This window comes from Fistularia commersonii, chromosome 31 (genome assembly GCF_037954325.1).
Source record: "Fistularia commersonii isolate RoL2024-O1a breed Wild chromosome 31, RoL_Fcom_v1.0, whole genome shotgun sequence".
In the NCBI taxonomy this organism is placed as follows: domain Eukaryota; kingdom Metazoa; phylum Chordata; class Actinopteri; order Syngnathiformes; family Fistulariidae; genus Fistularia; species Fistularia commersonii.
In genome coordinates this window covers 4,558,185-4,581,543 of record NC_141314.1, presented here as the reverse complement: position 1 = coordinate 4,581,543, position 23,359 = coordinate 4,558,185, and the positions used below count along the sequence as shown (strand labels likewise).

The 23,359-nt window shown below is 42.3% G+C and overlaps 1 protein-coding gene across 4 annotated transcripts; it reads left to right on the top strand.

Annotated features, from left to right (window-relative positions):
• Positions 1 to 130: 130 nt before the first annotated feature.
• On the top strand, positions 131 to 22,660 carry shtn3 (shootin 3). 4 transcript variants are annotated; one of them, XM_086139303.1, is made up of 17 exons: positions 131 to 474; positions 4,995 to 5,055; positions 8,819 to 8,913; positions 9,609 to 9,783; positions 11,603 to 11,700; positions 11,921 to 12,002; positions 12,080 to 12,174; positions 12,624 to 12,770; positions 12,922 to 13,075; positions 15,299 to 15,470; positions 15,636 to 15,706; positions 15,806 to 15,909; positions 16,774 to 16,788; positions 17,264 to 17,326; positions 17,439 to 17,568; positions 18,517 to 18,772; positions 19,570 to 22,660. In XM_086139303.1, the coding sequence occupies exons 1-17, from the start codon at positions 412 to 414 to the stop codon at positions 19,718 to 19,720; spliced, it is 1,932 nt and encodes a 643-aa protein (XP_085995429.1). In that variant the 5' UTR covers positions 131 to 411; the 3' UTR covers positions 19,721 to 22,660. The 4 variants fall into 4 exon arrangements, with proteins under 4 accessions (XP_085995429.1, XP_085995432.1, XP_085995430.1 ...); XM_086139306.1 differs by lacking the exon at positions 131 to 474 and adding an exon at positions 3,099 to 3,199; XM_086139304.1 differs by lacking the exon at positions 131 to 474 and adding an exon at positions 3,216 to 3,459.
• Positions 22,661 to 23,359: the final 699 nt, after the last annotated feature.

The window sequence follows — 23,359 nt, the reverse complement described above, 5'->3', positions numbered from 1 at the left end:
TGTGTGGTCCCTTCCAACCTCCCCCCACCCCCTCCCCTCCTTTCAAATGGTTTGGCCCGACTCTGCCTGCCGCGCAGCCTGGAGACTGGAGGAAGAGGGGGAGGGGGTGCAGCTGATGCTGACACTGACGGGGGTTGGGGGGCGCAGAGAGGAGGAAGAGGAGGGTGGGGAGGGTCCTGTCCACCGGCAAGCAGCGGCAGCATCGTCATCAGCATCATCGTCATCATCACCGGGGCTTCATCCCATGTGTTCGGGAGAGAAATAATGGCCTCCCATCCGGACACGTGCTGACCGAACCTGCCCGAACCCAAGTTCCGGTTCCAAGGAGAGGAAAGTAGCGGGGGATCATCACTCTTTTCTTCTTTTCTGCTTGGGTTTTTTTTTTCGAGAAGGGGAAGGAAAGGAAAGGGAATGCTCCCCAGTTTGTCATCGGTGCATATGGAGGGAGCCGAGGAGGAGGAGAGAGAGGCGCAGGTAAAACACCGGATGGAGGGAAACGTCAATCACCGGGTTTTTATTCATCGAACCGTCCTGCAGCTTGGTGTCGGTTCCGGTGTGCATGTGTGTGTGTTTGTTTCCACCTGTGTGTTTCACCGGCCGGCTTCTACCGGCGCATCAAAGAGCGGACCCCTCCCTAAACTCGCCGGTGCACCGGACGGGGTGGTGGTGGCGGTGTGTGTGTGTGTGTGTGTGTGTGGAGGATGGGGGGGGTGGTCTCCGGTTTTTATTTTACGCCCTTCCGGTATTTTCACACCGCGGATTTACACGGATTTTCAACCATTTTTCTTTCATTCTTCTTTTTGTTGGGTAAAAAAGGGGGGGATGAAGGCGCTGATTGTGTCAGGGTTTATGGCGGAGGGGGCGGGGGGGTGTAAAGCGGGGCGCCCGGACCCTCCGGGGGTCGGAGGACGCGGATGGAGGGGTCCGGGTTGGAGAGGGGAGGGAACAGAACGTGCTTTGTGCAGGTGTGTGTGTGTGTGTGTGTGTATGTGTGTGTGTGTGGTCTTGTGCCACGCCACATATTGTATGCATTTGTGTACTTTCTGTTTTTCGCTTCTCTCTTTGTATGTGTTTGTGCACCAAACCCCCTTAACAGGATATACGCTGCACACGTAGAGATGTCCTGAAAACACTGAATAAGAATAATTATCATGATCATTCTTATTCATTCATCCATTAATTCATAATCCACAGCTTATCCTGCATCCTGCATGGGCATCTGTACTGTCATTGGGCGAGAGGCAGGGTTCACCAGTCGATCGCAGGGTCACATTCAAAGACTAACAACCACTCACCCTCTCATTCACACATCTGGACAATTCAGGGTTTGCGATAAAGCTCCTGAATCTTTTTTTGGACTGTAGGAGGAACCCGGCGCAAACCCCACATAGACACATGGGGGACATGGAGACTCCACATACTTCTGATGGGAATTGAACCAGGGACCTTCTTGCTGCGAGGCAGAAGTGATGCCCATTCTTCTTCTTCTTCTTCTTCTTCTTCTTCTTCTTCTTCTTCTTCTTCTTCTTCTTCTTCTTATTTATTATTATTATTATTATTGTAGCGATTTCGGCGGTGAAACACCTGTGTGATGGTAAAATGTCAGTTTAATGAGGAATAGATGTTGTTTGCCACAGCCACAGCCAAGCCACTCAAGCCTGCAATACAACTAACTGTTCCCGCTCAATTCCAGGTGAAAAAAAAACAGAATTCATTGCACCGCAAACCACATCCACAAAATTCCCAGCAGCCCCAAAATCACACAGAAAACAAGCATCAACATAAACCCCAACATTTGCGACTCGCTACATTATTATTACTACTACTATTATTGATTCTTTTCATAGATAAATATATCTATGTAAAAAAACGGACACATATGCACACATATATATACATACATATATACATATGTATGTATACATACATATATACGTATGTATGTATATATGTATACATACATATATACATATGTATGTATATGTATGTATATGTATAAACATGTATGCATATGTATATGCATATGAATACAAATGCATATGTATATACATATATATGTATATACATATATGCATATATACATATATATGTATATGTATGTATATGTATATTACATTACATTGCGTTTGGCAGACGCTTTTATCCAAAGCGACTTACAATAGAATATACATATATATATATATATACATATATATATATATATATACATATATATATATATGTATATACATACATGTATACATATATATATACACACATATATACATACACATATGTATATACACTCCCAATACATATATTCTTATTTTTTCGGGGGTAGTACCATCACTTCTGTACCAATACTCGATTACTTGCTGTTGATAGTGTTTACGCTTGCTGTAATACCTATGTATTTTTTTATTACGCAGAGACAGGAAGTGTCTCTTACGCATATGTTTTGGCTCATGGCAAAAATCACAGCTGGCCTGGTGGGTGTGCTACAGCGTATTTGTTGTGTTTCGGAAAGATCGCAACATTTTGAAAACGAAATGTAACGTTGTCGTGGAAACCCCACCGGATACATCACAACGGAGACAGAGAGAGAACAACCTCTTAGTCCTGAGTGGAGGTGGTGGTGGGGGTGTTCATCCTCCAGTGGCCTTTGACCCTGTTTCCAAATGTTTAGATTAAAATCAGAAAATTGAATTATTAGTCTGAAAATAATTATTATTATTTGTGATTTTTCAGATGAAATTTGACTGAAATCCTCAAGAATTTTGACCAAAATGCTCAGATTTTTTTAATGAAAATCAGGAAAAAATTCATGATTTAAATAGAAATCAAAGTAAAGTCTTGAAAATCAGGTTCTGGACTGATGGACTGGGTTGTCCGCTCCGGGCTCTCCATCCATCTTCTCCTTCCTGGTTTCTGTCCAGGTTCTCCATCCTCCTCCTGCAACCCAAATACTGTCAGGAGAACCAATGAAGACTCTAGAATGCTTGGATGTCTGTGATTGACAGTTTATCCCTGCAAGTTAAGCCCCGCCCCCTACCCCAGCGTTTACCTTGGGTAGGCTCCGTCTTCAGTCTCCCGTTGCCGGGGAAACGACATTCGTCTTTGTTTGCCGCCCCTTGTTTTTTTTTTTCTTCTTTTCTTCAAGACGTCCAACTTGCCAATTATTATGTGATTATTCTGGGCTGCCGTCTCCTCGGAGGGCACGGTGCGTCTCTGACACAGCTGATTAGACGTTGGTCGGAAAAATGTGATCATCTGACCACGGGATGCCCTCCTCTGAGTGCACCTGGACAGAAGAGCTCCATCTCAGGAGGTGATTTCAGGGATTGGAATCGGGATTAAAGATCTTCAGATTCCGGGTCAACGCTCCCAGCAGGGCAGGAAGCGACGCCAGCTAGCCGTGATGCAGCTGGCTGGTAGCTTGAAGCAACGCAATAGAGGATATTTGTTTTTTCACAGCCTGATGTGGGTTTTTCCGTTTTTCTCCGTCTGTCCTTGAATGTGTCTTTTCGCGCCGTGCACCGGCTGACCCCAAAATTTGGGGTTTAGCTGATGCTAAATTTAGCTTGACGTGAGACAGGGAGGGGAGGAGTGGAGAGATAGAGGGGGGGAAGCAAGAGAGACAGAGTCGGAGGGAGAGATGGAACATGGCCGACGTGCATCCTGTATCATCAGTACTTCTATCCATCCATCTATCATGGAGTCATTCACCCATTCATCACTCCATCCATTCATCCATCCGTCAGGAAATCATTCATTCCTTTTGCATTGCATCAACTCCTTCACCATTATGTCTATCCATCCATTCTATCTATTATTCCATCTTGAGGTTATTCGCTCATTCATCTATCCATCATCCATCCATCCATCCAATAATAATTTCATCCATCCATTGATTTATGTCATTCCATCCATTCACCAGGGAGTCATTCATCACATCATCCATCCATCCATCCATCCATCCATCCATCCATTGATTATTCAGCAGTCATTCCATTCATTCACCGTGTAGTCATTCATCACTTCATCCATCCATCCATCCATCCATTATTCCATCTTAGGTTCATTCATTCATTCATCTTCCCATTCATTTCTTGCACCTTCTCGTGCATCCATCATCTACCTTTTATTCCTTCAAGTCATTCACACATCCATCCATCCATCCATCCATCCATCCATCATCCATCCATCCGTCCATTGATTTATTCAGCAGTCATTCCATTCATTCACCGTGTAGTCATTCACCACTTCATCCATCCATCCATCCATCCATCCATCCATCCATCCATCCATCCATCCGTCCATCCATCCATCCATCCATCCGTCCATTGATTTATTCAGCAGTCATTCCATTCATTCACCGTGTAGTCATTCACCACTTCATCCATCCATCCATCCATCCATCCATCCATCCATCCATCCATCCATCCGTCCATCCATCCATCCATCCATCCGTCCATTGATTTATTCAGCAGACATTCCATTCATTCACCGTGTAGTCATTCATCACTCCATCCATCCATCCATCCATCCATCCATCCATCCATCCATCCATCCATCCATCCATCCATCCATCCATTATTCCATCTCAGGGTCATTCATTCATTCATCTTTCCATTCTTGGACCAATGCATGCATCCATCATCTACCTTTCATCCATCCATCCATCCATCCATCCATCCATCCATCCATCCATTTAGGGTCATTCATTCATTCATCTTTCCATTCATTTCTTGCACCCACGCATGCATCCATCCTACCTTTTATTTCTTCAAGTCATTCACACATCCATCCATCCATCATCTTACCATCCTTCCATCCATCCATTCATACATCCCATTCCTCCATCATTTTATCCATTTCTTTATCCATCCATCTATTATGGAGTCGTTCCCCAATTCATCATTCCTTCCATCCATCCCTCCATCACTCGATTCCCTCTGTGTGTGTTAATGGCCATCCTGTGTTTGTAGTAACGGAGTATTTACTGTGTTCCTCAGTGCACCAGGCTCACGGAGGAGAGAGACGAGGCTGAGAGACAACTCAAACACATCAAGAGAGGTGAGTGTGAGGCATGCACGCACACACACACACACACACACGCACGCACACACACACACACACACACACACACACACACGCTAGACAGTTGACACCTCCATATCCTGGTCGACTTGACAACTCGACACCTCGCCTTCTGAATGCCGGCGAGGGCAGGGTTTCCCCGTTACCATGGCAATAGTGGGGTCAGCGGTGTGACTGTATGTGTGTGTGTCTGTGTTAGTGTGTATGGATGTAAGTCATGACGGTCCTCGGAGGTAAGACCCGTCGCCGCTTTTATTTCAGATGAAATGTCTTTATTCGGGCTTTTATTGTGAAAGACTGGAGAGCATTGAGTGACGCAGAAGCAGGAAGTGGTTTTACTTTTCAAAACAAGAGAGATTTTCTAACAAGGAAGGTTTAATTTTTTCATTTTTCTGTAAAAGAAAGACTTTTGTTTTACGCTAAATGATTAAAATGAAAATTTTGAATATAATGAATTTAGGTTGTGTTTTTTTTTTTTCTGCGAGCAATCTTGACAGCAAATTCGATTGAAAAATAAACAATAAATAGTTACTCAAAATCAGTTTTATAATTCTTAATATGAATATATATCTGAAATAGATAAATAAAATAAATTAGAAAAGACAATGACACGGAAATATTCAGAAAAGACCCCCCAACACAAACTAAATGTATAAAAAAAGGATCTAAAAGCCTCAAAAATAAAATCTGAAAATAAACTTCCATGGTTTTCAAGAAATTATTACAAATTTTAAATTAATACATGAATGTATTTTAATTTCAATCATGTTTTTATGAAGTTTCCAATAATTTCTGACTCACAGGACGAGGTGATTACTCATCTATTAGTCCTATTATTTTTTTACTTAATGTGAAGACCGCAATAGAGAGAATTTTGCATCCAATTTTTGGTCATTTCTGAATTTTTTTGGTGGGGGGGAGTGGATTTTTCCCATATAACATGTCTCAATTTTGATCTTTCATCATTGCTTTTTTCAGGGAATTTAGTCGATGCCTTAATGTCATTTGTTTTGAAATTTGGGGTAATTTCATCATTAATTGTTGGTCTTTCATGGAGTAATGAAAAGATCCAAGGGTGGTTCCAGATCTTAGAACTTTTCTCTCCAGAAAAGTCTTGTTTTTCTTCCATCTGGGTCATTTGTTTCCTGTAATTAGCCGCTTCCATTGGGTTGTTGTCGTCATTGTTTCGTCGCCCGAATTCAGCGCGAAGCCTTGGCGCTCACGGCGGCCCGCCGACCACGTGACAACTGTCAATTATTCACGTGTAATTGAATAATTCAGCGGGCGAGAACAATGGAGGAGGGAGGGGGCGGAGCTAATCCCGTTAAACACCAGCTGGCGCGTATGCTATTTCATTTCCAGGGTTCACACACGTCCTGGTAAACCTGGAAAATCATAGACTTGTGTGGATCCATCCGATATCTCACAAAGGTTTCTCACTCCCACATTTAACCCGTGGGATTAGTTGTGGGATTAGTTAATGGTTTACTTTAATCCGGCTGATTTACAGTTAGGTAATCCTAATAAGCCGGGAGGGAAAACAAGCTCCGGAATCCTGGGTTCGAACCGGATTAAGTGAAATCAGCGTGTTAATCCTGAAGCTCATTGATAACAAGACCAAGACCCTAAATACAACCTATCGTGTTTAATGCTAACAATGCTAAAATGTTCATTATTATTATATTGTACATTATTATCATTATTATTTTTCATTATTGTCTAGTTATTTTCTTTTTGTTGTTGGGGAATGTTTTTACATTATTTTTCCCAGTTTTTTTCTGGAATATTTTGGTATGTTTGTTTTATTTTCCTAGGTTTTTTGAGGATTTTTTCTTATGCTTTCTACTTTTTTTTTTTAAACTAATATCCTGCAGGCCTCATCTAATGGCTGACCCCCCCACCTCCACCAATAACTCCTGTACCTCCAGGAAACCCTGCTCTAAAAGCATCTAATGCATCTTTGTGTGTGTGTATGCAGTGTAGTGTGTGTGTGTGTGTGTGTGTGTGTGTGTGTGTGTGTGTGTGTGTGTGTGTGTGTCAGAGTGTTGTGTTCACCTGAGACTTCATGGGTGGGGGGCAACCTGAGCCCGAAGGCCTCACTGACACACATGCAGGTCAGCTGGTCATGCCGGTCGCCATGGCGACGGTGGCCAGTAGAGAGGACACCTCTGAACTGGGTCACACTTTATCTATTGTTTTTATTATTATGCTTATTATTTTTCTTCTGGGCTTTTATCTTGAAAATATGTAATAATACCAGGAATTACACATTTGTTAAAAAGCTATCAAGCTAACAAGCAGAAAAATCAAATATTGCTGAATAAATAAATTAAAAAAACAGCTTTTTAAATAAATAAAATGCTTTTTGGTTAAAAAAATATTTTAAAAAATTATTTAAAAATGATCCAGATCTAAAAGGGGAAAAGGGGAGAGGAGGAAAACGTTCTGGGATCCAGATGTTGTGAGGAGCGGAGCTGAAGTCAGGTTTAATCTGATTTTAGATCCTGCCGGTCGCCGCTAATGGACGGGTGGGGGCGGCCACTTCCTGTCTGTCAGGGGGATGAAGACGCCTTCAGCCTCGATAACACATCGATCACAATCTGACTGATTGTGAAGTTTTTGTTTTCACCAGGAAAATTTTAGGCTAACTGGACCTGGATCTGTTTGTTAAAACCCAGATTTGGTACATGCAGAATGTTGATATCACTCATTTTTACCTTTTTTTCAACATATTTTCTGGTCATTTATTTCTTTTCATGTCCTTGTATCTCCAAGATTTCTTTCACTATCTCAGGCTTGTTCAGATGCTTTTGATTTATAATACCACTGCAGTCGTTACGTTATAATACGTTTTAATACGTTTTAGTAATCATGACAAAATTAGTGAAAAAAAAAAAAAGTTTTGACTTGTATGTATGACTTCCATTTTATTTTTTAGTAATTTAGTTATTTATTTTTATGAATTACACCAAAATAATGAAGTGATCCGAACAGTGTGTGATAGTGAAGGGTGGGTGTTATTCCACGGTAATTACGTGGAAAGAGCCCGTCTGTATTTTTAAGTCGACGACAGTGAAAACTCGCCATATCTAGGTCGTTTTTGATTTTAGTTTTTTTTATAAAAATAACCAGCACGTCTCATGGTGGCGACTAACCAACATCCCATCATACACAAACACACACACACACACACACACACATACACACACACACACACACACACACACACACACACACACAAAGAACAACAGCAAGTATCACCTGCAGTTCCTTTGTTTCCTGAATTTTCTCAGTTTGAGCAACAGCACATGACATCATAAGTACTTTGTGTGCATGCGTGTGTTTGTGTGTGTGTGTGTGTGTGTGTGTGTGTAATTGCGGAACGCTGTTTAAAACCCTGTATGAAAAGGATGAGGCATAATTTATTCAGCTATTTGTGCTTGATGAACAAGGCTGACAAAACGCACACATGCAGGCATGCACGAACACACACACACACACACACACACACACAGACACACACACACACACACACACACACACACATACACATACACATACATACATACACACACAACAATGTACTAATAATGAAAATTCTGTGATAACACAGTAATAACGGCAGTTTAACGGCAGTGTCTCAGGCCGGGTGCTGGAACATGTCCCAGATCTGTTTATGATGTAATGAATGTGTGTGTTTGTGTGTGTGTGTGTGTGTGTGTGTGTGTGTGTGTGTCAGTGTCCCAGATGGTGATCGAGGAGGTGAGCGTCCTGCAGACCCAGTTGGAGATAGAGAAGTCGTGTAGGGAGAATGCTGAGGCTCTGGCAACCAAGGTTGGATTCAGCGTCACTGATCAATATGTGTGTGTGTGTGCATATCTGCGTGTGTGTGTGTGTGTGTGTGTGTGTTTGTGTGTGTGTGTGTGTGTCAGTATGTGTATTCTCTCAGAGGGGGAAATCCTACATCTGCATCTTTATATGTATTTTTTCCCCTCATAATTAAAGATCAAATCACAATTTTTTTTCACAATTTTCAAATCAAAATACAATTTTCATCATCATTTAAAATATTTTGTTCATGACTGGATAAATAATCGCTCTATCGGGTTAATTTTTACAATTTGCTGAGAATTGATGGGGGAATTATTACTCATATCTGATTGTCAGGGTTTATTTTGCGCACTTGTTGTTTTGCAGTTGATCAGGGGATGTCAGGTTAATAATTTCATCATTTTTCAGTCATTTTTAATCCTTTTGATTTGCTAATTAACTTTTAATTGGAAACGATTCCAGATGTAAAGTTTTTTTTTTCTCTTTTCATTAAAAAAATAAATAAATGAAAATAACCTTACCTAACTACCAAGAGAAATTAAAAATTTTTCCTGTTGGATTTCTTCATTTGTCAGATTTGGTCTTAGAACTTCCTGTATATTTATAAAATTTGATATCCACCATGATGGTTTGAGCCTGAATCTTCAAATCCAGGTGTCAAGATGTTTGTCTCTGCCCCTCCTTTCCGCCCCCCTTAGTTAAACTGTGAGAACAGGAAGTTGAAGTACCTGAGCTTGTCCTCACGGCCATGTCTGGAGGAGCTGCTCCCCAGCATCTCGGACTGCATCCCGCTGGAGTCTGACGCCGAGGCCGAGGCCGACGGCGCAGACGTCAGCCCCGACAACTTCACGCAGTACCAGCAGCAGGTCAAAGGTAGCGTTTATCATCAGGATGATAATGTGTTTGGATGAGTTACAACATGCAGGGAACCAGATGTTTCCGGCGTCTTCGCCGATTGGGATAACTTTACTGCAGCTGGGCTCACACCTTATGATTCTCATGGTCGCAGAGTTAAAACTGAAAGTTGAGAGGAAATTTTAGGAGTCCTACTGGAGTCACAGCACGCTCCCGCCATCTCGGTTGTAAAGTATAAGATGATAATCTAAGCAGTGTTAGATCGGTCTATTCGTAGTCTTGGGTTTAGATCAGCGGTGCCCAAACTACGGACCGGGGGCCGGATACGGCCCGCCTCCACATTTTGCCCGGCCCCTGAACAATACCAGAGATGCATCATAATTTTTTGGGGTTTTCATTTTGGCCACGTAATCGTGACTTGTACATGCATAGAACGTAACCTTCTATTCCACCCTGCTGCAGTTTGTGCCTCATCTGAAACCTTGCTCACAAAAAAAAAAAAAAAAAATTCTGGACACACCACTGTCAAATAACATGGAATAATGGCAAAAAGATCAGGTAAGAGAAAAATAGATTCAGAATGCAGGGTGTTTAACCTGCAGTGGACAAAGGATTATTTTTTTTGTTCAATTCAAAGAAAAGGCTGTTTGAGATGAGACAAAGACATTATTTATTAATAATGTTATTATTTATTTTCTATTTTTTTTCCTGTTAATATCCCAGAAAGGGTTAATATTTGATTATGTGTGGCTTTCTGGAAAACAATAAATTTTTATGTTTAGACACCCCTGCGATCGTCACACTTTTGTTACAAACTGGCCCGGCCCCCCGTCGGAGAAGGGAAAAGTTATTTGGCCCTCGCAGGAAAAAGTTTGGGGACCCCTGGTTTAGATCAATACAAATGTGTTATCGCAAGTCCTTTGTTCTCTACAGCAATGTAACCCAATCAACGACCAAGAGATGAGCTCCGATGAAACCGGAAAAAGGAAACCCGGTAGATAAACAATTGCTAGATCGGTATTTGTCGGCTGTATGTGAATGACAGTGGAGCTGTCGAAAAATCGAAAAATTGGTCTTTAGATGTGAGTAGGTTTAAGAAAATCTTTAGATGTATAGGTAGCATTAGACAGCCAGCGGCTTCATCTTTTGCCAGTCCTCGGTTTATGACGTCCTCGGCCGATAGTATCTGCGATTACGTCGCCATGACCCACAAATTTATCCAACAAGTCTTGTTCCAACGTACCCCATTTGCAACAATAGAACAAATTTCATGTGGGAGCTAGTCAGCGTGCGGAGCAGACAAATAAGTCATCACGTGGCGCTACATCAGGAAGACGGCTTTGTTGACATTCGGTTGTACGCTATTTTTGGTATGTGGTTGACTGCATGAACTGCTGACTTTTTAATTGTTTATGTTTCGGACCATGGCTAACAATGCTAATGGAGTTTAATCCCAACTATATTTGGTTTCTGATTGGTCAATTTTCCCCTGGTCTAAATTTTGACGCCGTATATACAACAGCTTGATTGAGCAGTTTTGGTGACCTGATGTCACGACCGGCAGTTTCCACCAAAGCTGGCTAGTATTTTGCTAATTCCCATTCAGAAAAGAGTTAATGCTAAAATATATGCGCCCCCCCCCCAAAAAAAAAACAACTTTTTTGTAGATTCAAATTCAAACATGGCATGTCAGAACATGCACAAAAAGTTCTATTATTTAAAAATGCACGGGATATATAAGGTATGTTTACATTGTGGATGTTAGCGAATGCTTAGATAGCTAACTAGCAACATAAAAATGCATTCCTGGTATGAGTGATGGTCTGCTTTGTCTCAGAATTGAGGGAGACGGTCAACTCCTTGCTGGAGGAGAAGAAGACGTTCGTGTGTCAGATCCATGACCAGCAGCGGCAGATAGAGGAGCTGACGGTGCAGGTGACAACTAAGAATAAAAAATATCGTATATGTTTTCAGAGAAATGCAGGGAATTTGTCAAATAAGTGGAAAAAAAACACAGAAAAATTCATTAATGATTATGAAAAGTGAAGTTGATCTCACTAGGATAACATAATAATTTCTATATTTCTATAAAATTTATAATGATATTTATATATTGTAGTTTTTTATATTTATTTTTATTTTTCGCCGCTTGCAGTCGGAGAGGGATCGGAAGGAGGTGATGGAGCTTCGCGAAACGGTGGAGAAGCAAAGCAAAACCATCAAAAGGTTCAACAGAGGTGAGTCCCAGGCCACTCCCAATGAGGCTGGTCTGTGCATTTTTCTGAAAAAAGTGTGTGTATGATTCGCTGTCCAGTGTCCCTGATGGCGACGCAGGAGTATGAGGGGATGAAGGAGCAGCTGGACTTGGAGCAAAGTCTGCGGGTCAAGGCTGAGAGCTACGCTCATGAGGTAAAGGAACACACCTATTTATTATTTTTATTTATCGGTTTGTTGATTTTTTTGTACCTATTTGATTCATCTATATTTTCCATGATTATTATTGTATTTTTAAAAGTATTTTCATTGTTATTTTTCCCATTTTTCAGCCCCCCAAAAAATTTTTTCTACATATGGTAATTGGAAACTTTGAGTAAAATATACCAACAAAATACTACTCCATGTTTATTTTTTTCCACATATATTCTGCATCCAAGGTTTCAGTTACTATTCTTTAAATGGACATCATTTGTTGTAAAAATAACCCAAAATTGCCCGGACGCGTGAAAAAAGGGTGAATGTTTGGGAAAGGGCGAACCCCGCCCATCTCGACCAATCACATCACGGCCCAGATCGCAGGGTAAGCGGTATAGATAATGAATGAATGAATTAATCTCAGGTCCGTCTACCTGCCGCTGCAGATGCTGGTAAAGCAGAAAGAGGCCAACCGGCGGAGCGTCCTGCTGCTGCAGAGCTCCGAGCCCGACGTCCAGCTGCTCAAGGCCCTGGAGGACGTGGCTGCCGTCACCAAGACCCTGGAGGACGAGCGGCGGCGCCACCAGCAGGAGGTAAACCCATGTAGAGCATCTCTATCTCCAATGTGAGACCGCTGCCATATTTGAATCATATCAGAACATCAAAATCAATAACAGCTTCAAGTCACGGTTGCCTTTGTATGTTTGTGTGTGTGTGTGTGTGTGTGTGTGTGTGTGTGTGTAGCTGAAGAGCCTGGAGGCTCAGCTGGACCAGGCCTGTGTGAAGCAGCAGCTGGAGGCCCTTCAGAGGCAGCTGGAGCTCCTGGAGGTGGAGAAGAAGGAGGTGGAGGGACGGCTGGATCAGACGGAGAGGAGGAACCGGGAGCTGGAAGTCAGAGGTGGGTGGAAGAACACGTGTGCGCGCGCACACACACACACACACACAAACACACATGTGCACACACACACACATACATAGACACACACTTGTTTGGAAAAAAAAACAATAAACGTGAGTCCATAAATGCAGTTTCTATTTATGGATCCAACGAAAGCAAGTCAAAACTCTACATCAACACTGACGGTTACCATAGCAACAGAGCGTGGTCCTCACACAGAGAGATTTGTGCGATGGTTGTTTTTTTGTGTTAGTGTTGTTTTTATTTGCCATTGTCTGTGTTGTGTGTGTGTGTGTGTGTTTTTGTGACTGTTGTTTATTTGTGCAACAGTTGTGCGCGAGGGCTTTTGTGAATGTTGTGTGTTTATTTGTGCAACTGTTATATATGTGTGTGTTTGTGTGTTTTTGCAACTGCTTGGTGTTTATTCTTGCAACAGTTGTGTTTGCGTGTGTTTTTGTGACTTATGTGTGTGTTTCCATGACTTATGTATGTGTTTTTGTGTATGGGTGTGTGTGTTACTGTTGTGTGTTTGGTTGTGTGTGTGTTTCTGGTTTTGCGACCACTTTGTGTTTATTTATGCAACAATTGTGTTTGTGTGTGTTTTCGTGACTTATATGTGTGATTGTGTATTTTTGTGTGTGTTTTAGTGACTTATGTACTGTATGTGTTTTGTGTGTGTGTGTTACTGTAGTGTGTTTAGTTGTGCAATGGTTGTGTTTGTGTGTGTGTTTGTGTTTTTGCGACTGCTTTCTGTTTATTTCTGTAACAGTTGTGTTTGTGTTTGTTTTCGTGACTTATGTGTGTGTTCATGTACGTGTGTGTGTGTGTGTCACATTTTTGTACTTTGACTGCTCTGTATTTATTTTTGCAACAGTTGTGTGTTGTCGAACGACCGTTGCATCAATATTTGTGCAACACCTGTTTGTATTTATGTTTGTATATTTGTGTGACAGTTGTGTGTGTGTGTGAGTGTGTGTGTATGTGTGTGACAGTTGACCATCTGCTTCCGGCGGATTCAGTTGACATCTGCCTGCCGTTCTGGCCGGGTCACGTGACCCGAGCACCAGCGGCGTCTGTTCAAAAGACCAACAGAGGCTCTTTCACAGCGTTGTGTCCAAACGTGGAGCTGAACCGTGGGGAATAAATAGCAGGGAGCTGCTGGACACCTGGCGCATCCCATAATACTGCAGTTAGTGACGGTGATGCGGATCTTGGCCTTCTTTCTCAGCTGCTGACTTTAACACAAGTCCTAAATATTCATTCAATGACTTAAATTCAGTTTTATCTTGAATACAGTTCAGCCACCGGGTAGCATTGGGGCACCAATGCGTGCCGGCGAGTGGGATTGTGCAATTTTGAGCCGTTCAAATTGTTAATTAAATTAATCCTGCACATTAACTAATTTAGATTCAGTCATTTTTTTATGGCCCAAATGTGTGTAATGTGTACATATAAGTATGTGATACACTTTTCCCACTTACAAAGCATGTAGAGGTTTGTCATTTTTATCACAGGTACTCTTCAACTGTGAGTGACTGACTGTAAAACTAAAATCCAGAAAATCACATTGTATGATTTTTAAGTAATTAATTTGCATTTTATTGCATGACATAAGTATTTGATACATCAGAAAAACATAACTTAATATTTGGAACAGAAACCCTTGTAGGCAATTACAGAGATCAGATGTTTCCTGTAGTTCTTGACCAGGTTTGCAGATACTGCAGCAGGGATTTTGGCCCACTCCTCCGTACAGATCTTCTCCAGATCCTTCAGATTTCGGGGCCATTGGCTGGGCAATATGGACTTTTCAGCTCCCTCCAAAGATTTTCTATTGCAGGGGTATCAACCAGGATAGAGGTGTTTCCGAGCTTGCTTTGCGGGATGTTATGGTGAAAGCATCGGCAATAAAAGGGAGCGGGTATTCGCCATTACTGAGCAGAGAGTCATCAGCATAGAAAAGAAGTTTTCTCAGCTTTAATGACATAGAAGGACTTTAAAAAAGGGTAAAAGAAACTTTTGTTATTTGCAGGTCAGGAACAGATTGCTTATTGTAGGCTAGTTCACATTTGCTGGGCTTTTTGGGCTCTGGGGCGCCTCCTGGTCGAAGTCACAATCAAATTCAGAGAAATTACATTAAAATAGAAGGAAAGCAAAAACAGTGTATCTGAATGTGAATATATAGAGATTATGTACTATTTTATTTTCACTTCCTGTCCTCAGTGGAAGAGCTGCAGCAGAGCCAGAAGGCAGCGGTGACGCCCGGGGTGGTGACGCCGCCTCCCGATCCCGGGGTGGCCCCGCCGCCGGTCCCTCCTCCACAGCCGCCTCCCCCGCCGCCCCCTCCGCCGCCACCCCCGCCCCCGCCGCCACCCTCCAGGTGCAACCCCCTTAGGTAAGTGTCGGCCGCCTCTTTCCGTTTTTATTATTCATTTATTATTTAATGTTAACTCTTCCATGTCTGGGAGACCCGGAATGACTTCCATGTCGCATTTGATTGGAATATTTTTATTGAAAAATGGTGCTGGGATTTTAACCTCCTGGAAAATCTCTATCACAGCTCTCTGATCGCCATCATGAGGAAATCCTCCAAAAGCTCCAAAGCCGCCGCCAAGGTGGAGCCGCCGCCAGGTGAGGTTGACCTCTGACCTCTTTGAACATCCACCGCATTGATTGGAGTTTCCCGCAGTTCCCTAACCCTCCCACCCATCGTCCCCGCCCCCCCTGCAGCGGCTGAAGGCGTGGACGACGTGAAGGTGAAAGCAGTGAACGAGATGATGGAAAGGATCAAGCATGGCGTCGTCCTGCGTCCTGTCAAGAGTCAGGACAGCAAGGTTAGGCCACGCTGTGGATGTAGGGGGTCGGACCGCCTTCTTTCTTTCTCTCCGTCTGTGGACGTCTTCGTCTACAGAAGACGCAAAAAAAATTACCATATGAAAAACATGTGAACTATGTTATTCTATTATACTTTGTGTGATGTAAGATTATACATATGTATTTTATAAATGCTAATAAGCAAGAAATTTTGCCCCAAGTGCGGAAGTTTTTTAAAAAATATGCACATTTCAATTAAAATTCAAGAGAGAAGATGAAGGAAGCAATTATAGTCATTGTGGTCAGAGGTTGCATTGTGATAGATAGCTAGCTAGCTAGATACCTAGCTAGCTAGATAGATGGATGGATGGATGGATGGATGGATGGATGGATGGATGGATAGATGGATAGATAGATAGATAGATAGATAGATAGATAGATAGATAGATAGATAGATAGATAGATAGATAGATAGATAGATAGATAGATAGATAGATAGATAGATAGATAGATAGACTAGCTGTCTGTCCATCTATCTTTCTGTTGTCAGGCGGCTGCAGTGCAGGTCAAAGGTCAGCAAGGAAAACAGCAGAGGAAGACATTTTTATACATGGACGGAAATCGATTAAAAGACATGGATGACATCGATGAAAATTCAAAATGAAAGCAATGAAACAGAAGTTGAATATCTGTTTATTTTAAATATTTTTGTAGATCCATCGTATATATTATGTATTGATAGAATGCATGTTATGTTCTCTTTGATTTGATCATCCTTCTCAACCCTCCCTTCTTCTTTTTCCTCCTCTTGTTCTTTTTCTTTCCCCTCCTCCTCCTCTTCTTCTTCTCTGGCTGATTGTTTCCTCCTGCCTTCTGTGCCGCAGAGGATCACAGTGAAAGTGAGTATATCGACCGTCGATCTTGTCATGTGATCTCATCGCCGCTCTCCGGGGGTGAACAGAGGGCTTTTCCTCCGCTCCCTGGACACACACACACACACACACAAACACACACACACAGACGTGCTTCACCGTCACTGGATTTACCAGTCTTTTATTGCAGCAAGTCAGGTCAGTTAACAGAGATACTCATTTTAAAATTCCATCATGTGATGGCCTTCTTTGCGTGAGGTGACAGGGATGAGACGGAGGGCCACCATGACGCTTTCAAGTGAACATAAACAAATATACAAATAATCGTACATGAATAAAAATAGAAGAGGATCTAAAATCGAGCCGTGAGGGACGCCACTTCCCAAATCTTCTCCCCTTTTTTGGTACAAAATTGACGTTAAGCCCCACCTTTCATACCATGTGACCAAAGCATAAGAGACACAGAGCATCATGGAGGTTAAATCTTCTCCTACGTTCCCAGCAGCCCACAGCGAGCGAGGAGAAGCAGCAGGAGAGCGCCATGGACGAACTTAAGGGCATCCTGGTAAGAAAAAAAAACAAATAAACATACATTTTAAGGATGTCGGAAGGTCATAGGGTTTTTTCTGAAGGGAGTTAAGTGATGGTCATTTGCCTCACCTCCTCCACCTCACCAGGAGACGGTGAAGCGAAGCCCAAGCCGAGGCTCCCAGGAATCTGGGCCGTCGCCGCCGGGCAAGAAGGACAGCGAGCTGGAGGTCATCCTGAGGCGCCGGCGTAATAAGGCGGGGGAATCTGGATCCGGAGGTAAACAGGAAGTGCCAACCCCCGAAATAAAAAGGGAACTTCAGATCCAGGGCCTGTCAATCATGAGATCGGCTGTCAATCAAAGTGCTTCATATAGAAACATCCAACCATTCACTCTCATTCAAGCCTGCGGACAATCGGGTGAACTTCAGTGAACTTACTGACTTTTGGATGCACGATGGAGAACGTGCAGAGAACGAGGAGAACCTGGAGAGAGCCTACTCTATGCACGGAGAACCCACGCATGGAGAACCCGGTTGGATCGGAGCCTGGAACCTACTCGTTTTGACAGCCTGATTTTTAATTCTGCTCGGACGCTTCAGTCCCCCCGTGACCCTGGCGCTCCGGGCCTCAATTATCGCGTCAGCAAAATTATACAACATGTGGCTTCAACACTGACGAGGTCAGAGGTTGTATAATCACACAGACAAACACACACACACACACACTAAACACACACACACAGACAAGTTGAGGCTGCTGTCAAACCATGTCGCGCTTTGGAGGGATACCAATCTGATGTGTCGTGTCACTGTTTGTACAGAAGAGGGCAGCCGGCGGCGGCGTTAACACACACACACACACACACACAGTTAAAAGAGGTCACAGCGTCGCTGTCATAGATCTATCGTTTTTTCCGTGATTGATTGACCTCGTCTGCAAAACTTTTGAACCGAATCCACCGACAGACTTCGGACCGAAGGACCTACTCGAGCTCTGAATACGCTTGTTTTCCTGGGTTTTCCCCGCGTCATCTGTCGTCCTCCTAATGTTCAAAAAACAGTAAATTCATTGAATAAGAGGGTGAATGGTTGGAAGCCGTGATTGACAGCTGACCGGTCCCAGTTAAGCCCCGCCTCTCACCCCGGTGTCTTCTGGGCTCGTCTCTGGCGCCCCCTGCTGGATGAACAAATAAACTAACAAAGCAAACCGTACTTTTCTGCACAGACGAACGGGAGGGCCAGATGAGCCATGTGTCTTCCTCGGACAGCCTAAGTGGACGCCGCGCCAGCAGTGACTCCGGCAGGGACCCCGAGGGGCCGGGGGCCCCGTCCAGGGCTGGCTCCGAGAGGCCGCCGGCCCCCGCGGTGGCCAGGAGGAAGAGCTCGGACACGGGCCGGTCCTGGCAGGAAAGGAGGTCCTGCAGCTCCTTGTCTGAGAACGACTCCGTTGGGACCCCCGTAGGAAACGGCTGCGTGGACGGGTGGGGTCGTCACAGCAGCTGTAGCATCTCTATCCCTTCATTTACATTTAACACCAATGACAAATTTTTGATCATCAGCAAAAGCAACAAGATTTAATGACCACTTCACGATAAAGTACAAAGATTGATAATACAATAATTGTTCAATTTTAGATTTTCTGACACTTTTTATATCGAATATCAATAATAATAATAATATTAATAATATATTTTAGTTAAGGCTTGTTACTCAACACTTAAGGGCACCATACTGACATATACATATACACAACATATAGATTTTAAAGAAACAATAAAATTAATGGTAAATGTAAAATATTGAAATATTGAATTTAAAAAAGTGCATGTGGACAAATATGATTATGAAAGAGCAAAACAGATTTTTTATCATATTTTATTTTAATCTAAGTATATAGTCACAAATAATTCATTTGATGATTTTTTTGTTGGTACACTATATTATTAACTATGTACTGACCCCTTCTGCATTGTTTATTAATGCGTCTTTATTTAGCATGAAGTTTCAGGCAGTCATCAGAAACCACTTCTTATTTATTATCATCATGCTACATGTTGGAGTGGCTTTAGCTTAGCATGTCTAGCTAGCAACCCTTAAATAAGTCAAGTGAATCAACAAATTTGGGATTCACTTTTCATGTTATTGTTAGTTTTGCAAAGCAAGGTGAATTTCAAAGTGATTATTGCATGGTTTCGTCCATGGATTTGTGAATTATGGTCACACACAATGTCTCCACGCCGTTTGTGTAAACCGGCTGCCCATGTTTCTGCCTTCACAGCGTCGTGGAGGACGATCGAGACACGGTCAAGACATCTGTGCACTCGAACGGCATTGACCACAGCGAGCCGGGAGCCGACCAACGAGACATCTGCCCTGCCGTCGCCCCTGTCGTCATCGTTGTCAACGGCAGCAGCGATGGCGAGTGCTGAAGGATGGAGTTTGTGGATCCCGGTCTTGTTTCTGTTACCTGATGAGAACGTTTATCGGTAATAATAATCACACCACAAGGGGGCGCTGTTAACATCAGGACGGTTCAGGTGGAAAAATTAATACATACATTATAGGATATGAGTTTGGGAATATTCTGGATTTATTGAGGAGTAAATCACCGTGGCCCTGTGAAGATAATTCTGACTAACGCGTAGCTTTTTCATTCACTCATTCACAAGCTTGGTGTGAGGAAGCCAGAAGTTGGGCAGCCAATGTAGACGCCACCATGCGTTTCCAATTTCAAACTGGAGAGAAAATATTACATTTTTTAGTCAGTACAATATATACTCCTTTTCCAATGCTTGCAGGTAAACCAAGTATCCTACTAATAAGCGAATGAAAATAATTAAAAGAAAATAATAAAAGAATCATTCTAATGTTTTGAATATGAAATAAATAGAAAAAAAATTCTGCTTATATTTAAGGATGCTTATGAAAACTGAAAGTAATGCTGATAAGTAAAAAAAAAATGCACACATGAATCTGAATGAGATTATCTGTAAAGCGAATGCGGGATTGCTAGAAGTCACTAATGCTAGGTTTTCAATAATGGCATGTTTTTGTTTGTTTTTTGTTTTTGTGCAATCTGTGCTCATTTTAATCCGCTTCGATACTGTAATGTCAGAGTAGAAAACAAAACATCAACAGCCAGAGCTAGCTAAATAGTTAGCCTTTTGCTAAGCAGACTGTAGCTTCTTTTTCCTTTCTATTTCAACGTTCAACATTTCCTACCAGGAGCTGAAAACCAGGTGCATTGGAGACAGAAAGATAAATGACTCTAAATAGCTTCAGCATTTAGCAACAAATGTTTATACTTTTTTGGCTTAAGCCTCTTTAGCTCAGCCCTGTCACTCACTAGCCCTAGATTAGTGAGAAGGCGATGACTGTTTTTCGTGTTCCTGAAATGATATAATTAGAATTTAGACTTTGAGTTAGCTCAACATATCTGACTAGCTAGCCTTAAACAAGCCCCATAGACGCAGCCATTTATTTTAAAAGGTCTTTTTATTCACATTTGTACGAGACAAAATAATCCTAAACGCCACGGCGTGTTCCCCACAATGGCTGTTTTCTAATAACCGGAAACGTTAGCCGGACCGTTCTCTCGGGGAAGGTTTCAGAGCAGGAACCCCGCGGATCCTGGATGTTGGAACGGACTGAACTGTACGAGGAAAAGTTGCACTTCTCTGTTTTTGCACAGAACCTCAGTTGTTCTTCTTGAACGCTTGTGACTGATGTTTTGATTTTCCACCTGATGCACAGAACGTGTCATCAGAAGGAAAGCGCTGTACCCTGTTAATCCAGTGTCTTCTTCCTCCTCTTCCTCTTCCTCCTCGCAGCCATACGTGTACAGAGGGCTGCTCTGCTCTATGGGATGTTGTTTTAGTGTAATTCCGAGGCATTTGCAGTTGCAGGTTTGATGTTGCGATGAGGTAAAAACACTGGGGATTTTACTCTTTAAAAAGCCATTTCACACCAAACATGAATTGTGATCTGGAACAAAAAGGGTTTCATTTTGTATTTCTTGGTTGGGGAGCGAGGTGTTAACAATTCCTATTTTATTTTATTTTATTGATTTCGATTTATTATTTTTTTTAATTTAATTTCATTTAATTTTTTTTGTTTGGTTTTGTGCTGGAGATAGAGCTGCAAATCCAGGGGACGCCAGCACACGTGACGAACGCTTGTTTCATTTGTGTAGCCTTGACAAAATTAGGCCATCCGTTGTTGCTTTTAAAGGCTGCAGGTGTTACCGTGGAAACGCCAGGAGTTTGACGAATGTGCGAAACCGAACAGGAGGGCTGATGCAGGTGATATCCACTTGCTATGCACCCACAGAACATTGTTAGCTTAGATTTTCTCTCCCATTTTTTTAATCTGTTATTTGAATGATCGTCACCACACTCCTGTCTCTGCTCCCGATTCAAATTTCCAGAGACCCTGAATTCGTATCTCGAAAGCGCTTCAACTTCCTGGAAGCCTTGGAAAAACCAGATCCGCTAAAGGCTTTATAAGCAATACGATTTATTCAGTGAATTCCAGGATCTGTATTAGGCCCACTATATTTTCTGTTAAAGTTTCGATTCAGAAAATACTGCAATTTCGTTGGTTAAAATATTATTTTTTTGAACATGAATATGACACGTGAACATCACTAACCATTTGGATTGGTCTTTTCCAAAACCAAAAAAAGGTCGGGGTTATGGGATCCAAACAATTGGATGAATATTCACGCATTAGAGCAGTCCAGGATGGCTAGATATTTACTAAAAAACAAGAAATGATAAAACATTAGAATGGTTTAAAATGTTTTGCCTACCTTCGTCTACCTCTCTGCAAATCAGCTGCACCGTGTCTGCGGCCCCGTCCCCCACGAGGTGACCCCCAAACCCAGAGCGTCCCTTCCCGTTCATGTAACCGGCGCCTTCCTGATGCAACGGTGGTGTTGTGTTTTTTTTTTTTTTTTTTGTTTTGTTTTTGTTGTTCCTGTTTTTTTTTCTCAAAAAGTATGCAACAAGACTGCGCACGTTTGCACGACACACTCACGCCTGGCCGGTCTCCCTCCACACACACACCTTCTCCGCACACACCTTTTTTATCTCCATCCGTCGGTAAAACCCGAAAAACGGCTGTAAAAAAAAAAAAAAACCTAAGCGGGCATGAAAATGATGCATATCGACAGCCGGGGGCCTTTAAAGGCCCTGCAATAAAGGCGGTTTGTGTGTGTGTCTGTCCGTGTGTGTGTGTGTGTGTGTGTGTGTGTGTGTGTGTTTGGGGTGTAAATGAATTGTTTAAAGTTTTTTTTAAGTATGACGATTAAATAAAACATGGATTTTCATTTAACCTTCACTTGAAATAAATTGCAAGTCAAATTGGAACAATTTGTTGTGGTTTCCTTTCTTTCAATTTTATTGTTTTCAAATAAAACATTTCTTTTTTTCATTATTTCATTCTATTTCTTCAGATATTTTATTTACGATTTTAGGACTTTTAAGGTGGATTCCAGATCATTCCAAAAAATTTGCTTGGTTAAAACAAAAAAATCCTTTTTAGGTAATTTAAATGACTGGTTTGGTGACTTTATTGCACTTTTAGGGAAATGACGTCCCGCATTTCAAAATGAAATGGATTGTTTTTTTTCGTGGCGGTGCACAATTTTCGAGTAAAACTGAAATTTGTGATATGTCTTGTTTTATCTTACATTACTTTTTTCAGATTTTTTGCATGATGGTCATGGTTAGTGCTCTCGCCTCTCAACAGGGAGGTCCCTGGATGGATCCCGTCAGGGAGGCCTGTTTGAGTGGAGTCTCCATGGTCTCCCCCGTGTCTGCGTAGGGTTCCCCTGGGTTTTTACGGATTCCTCCCAGAGTCCAAAATCATGCAGGAGGTTCATTGGAGAACCTGAATTGTCCTGACAGACATGTGAATGAGAGGGTGAATGCCCTGTGATCATCTGGTGACTGGTCTAGGATTATCCCTGCCTCTCGCCTAATGATGTCCGGGATTGGCTCTGATGCAGGATAAGCAGCATAGTTAATGAATGAATGTATTTTTAATAACAATGAGGTCAGGGGTCA

What these genes read in the sequence shown, in the direction of transcription:
- shtn3 (XM_086139303.1), top strand. Translation starts at nt 412, where the DNA reads ATGCTCCCCAGTTTGTCATCGGTGCATATGGAGGGAGCCGAGGAGGAG. An exon ending in AGGAGGAGAGAGAGGCGCAG is followed by an intron (nt 475 to 4,994) that starts GTAAAACACCGG and finishes TGTGTTCCTCAG; the next exon opens with TGCACCAGGCTCACGGAGGA. An exon ending in ACGAACTTAAGGGCATCCTG is followed by an intron (nt 17,327 to 17,438) that starts GTAAGAAAAAAA and finishes CCACCTCACCAG; the next exon opens with GAGACGGTGAAGCGAAGCCC.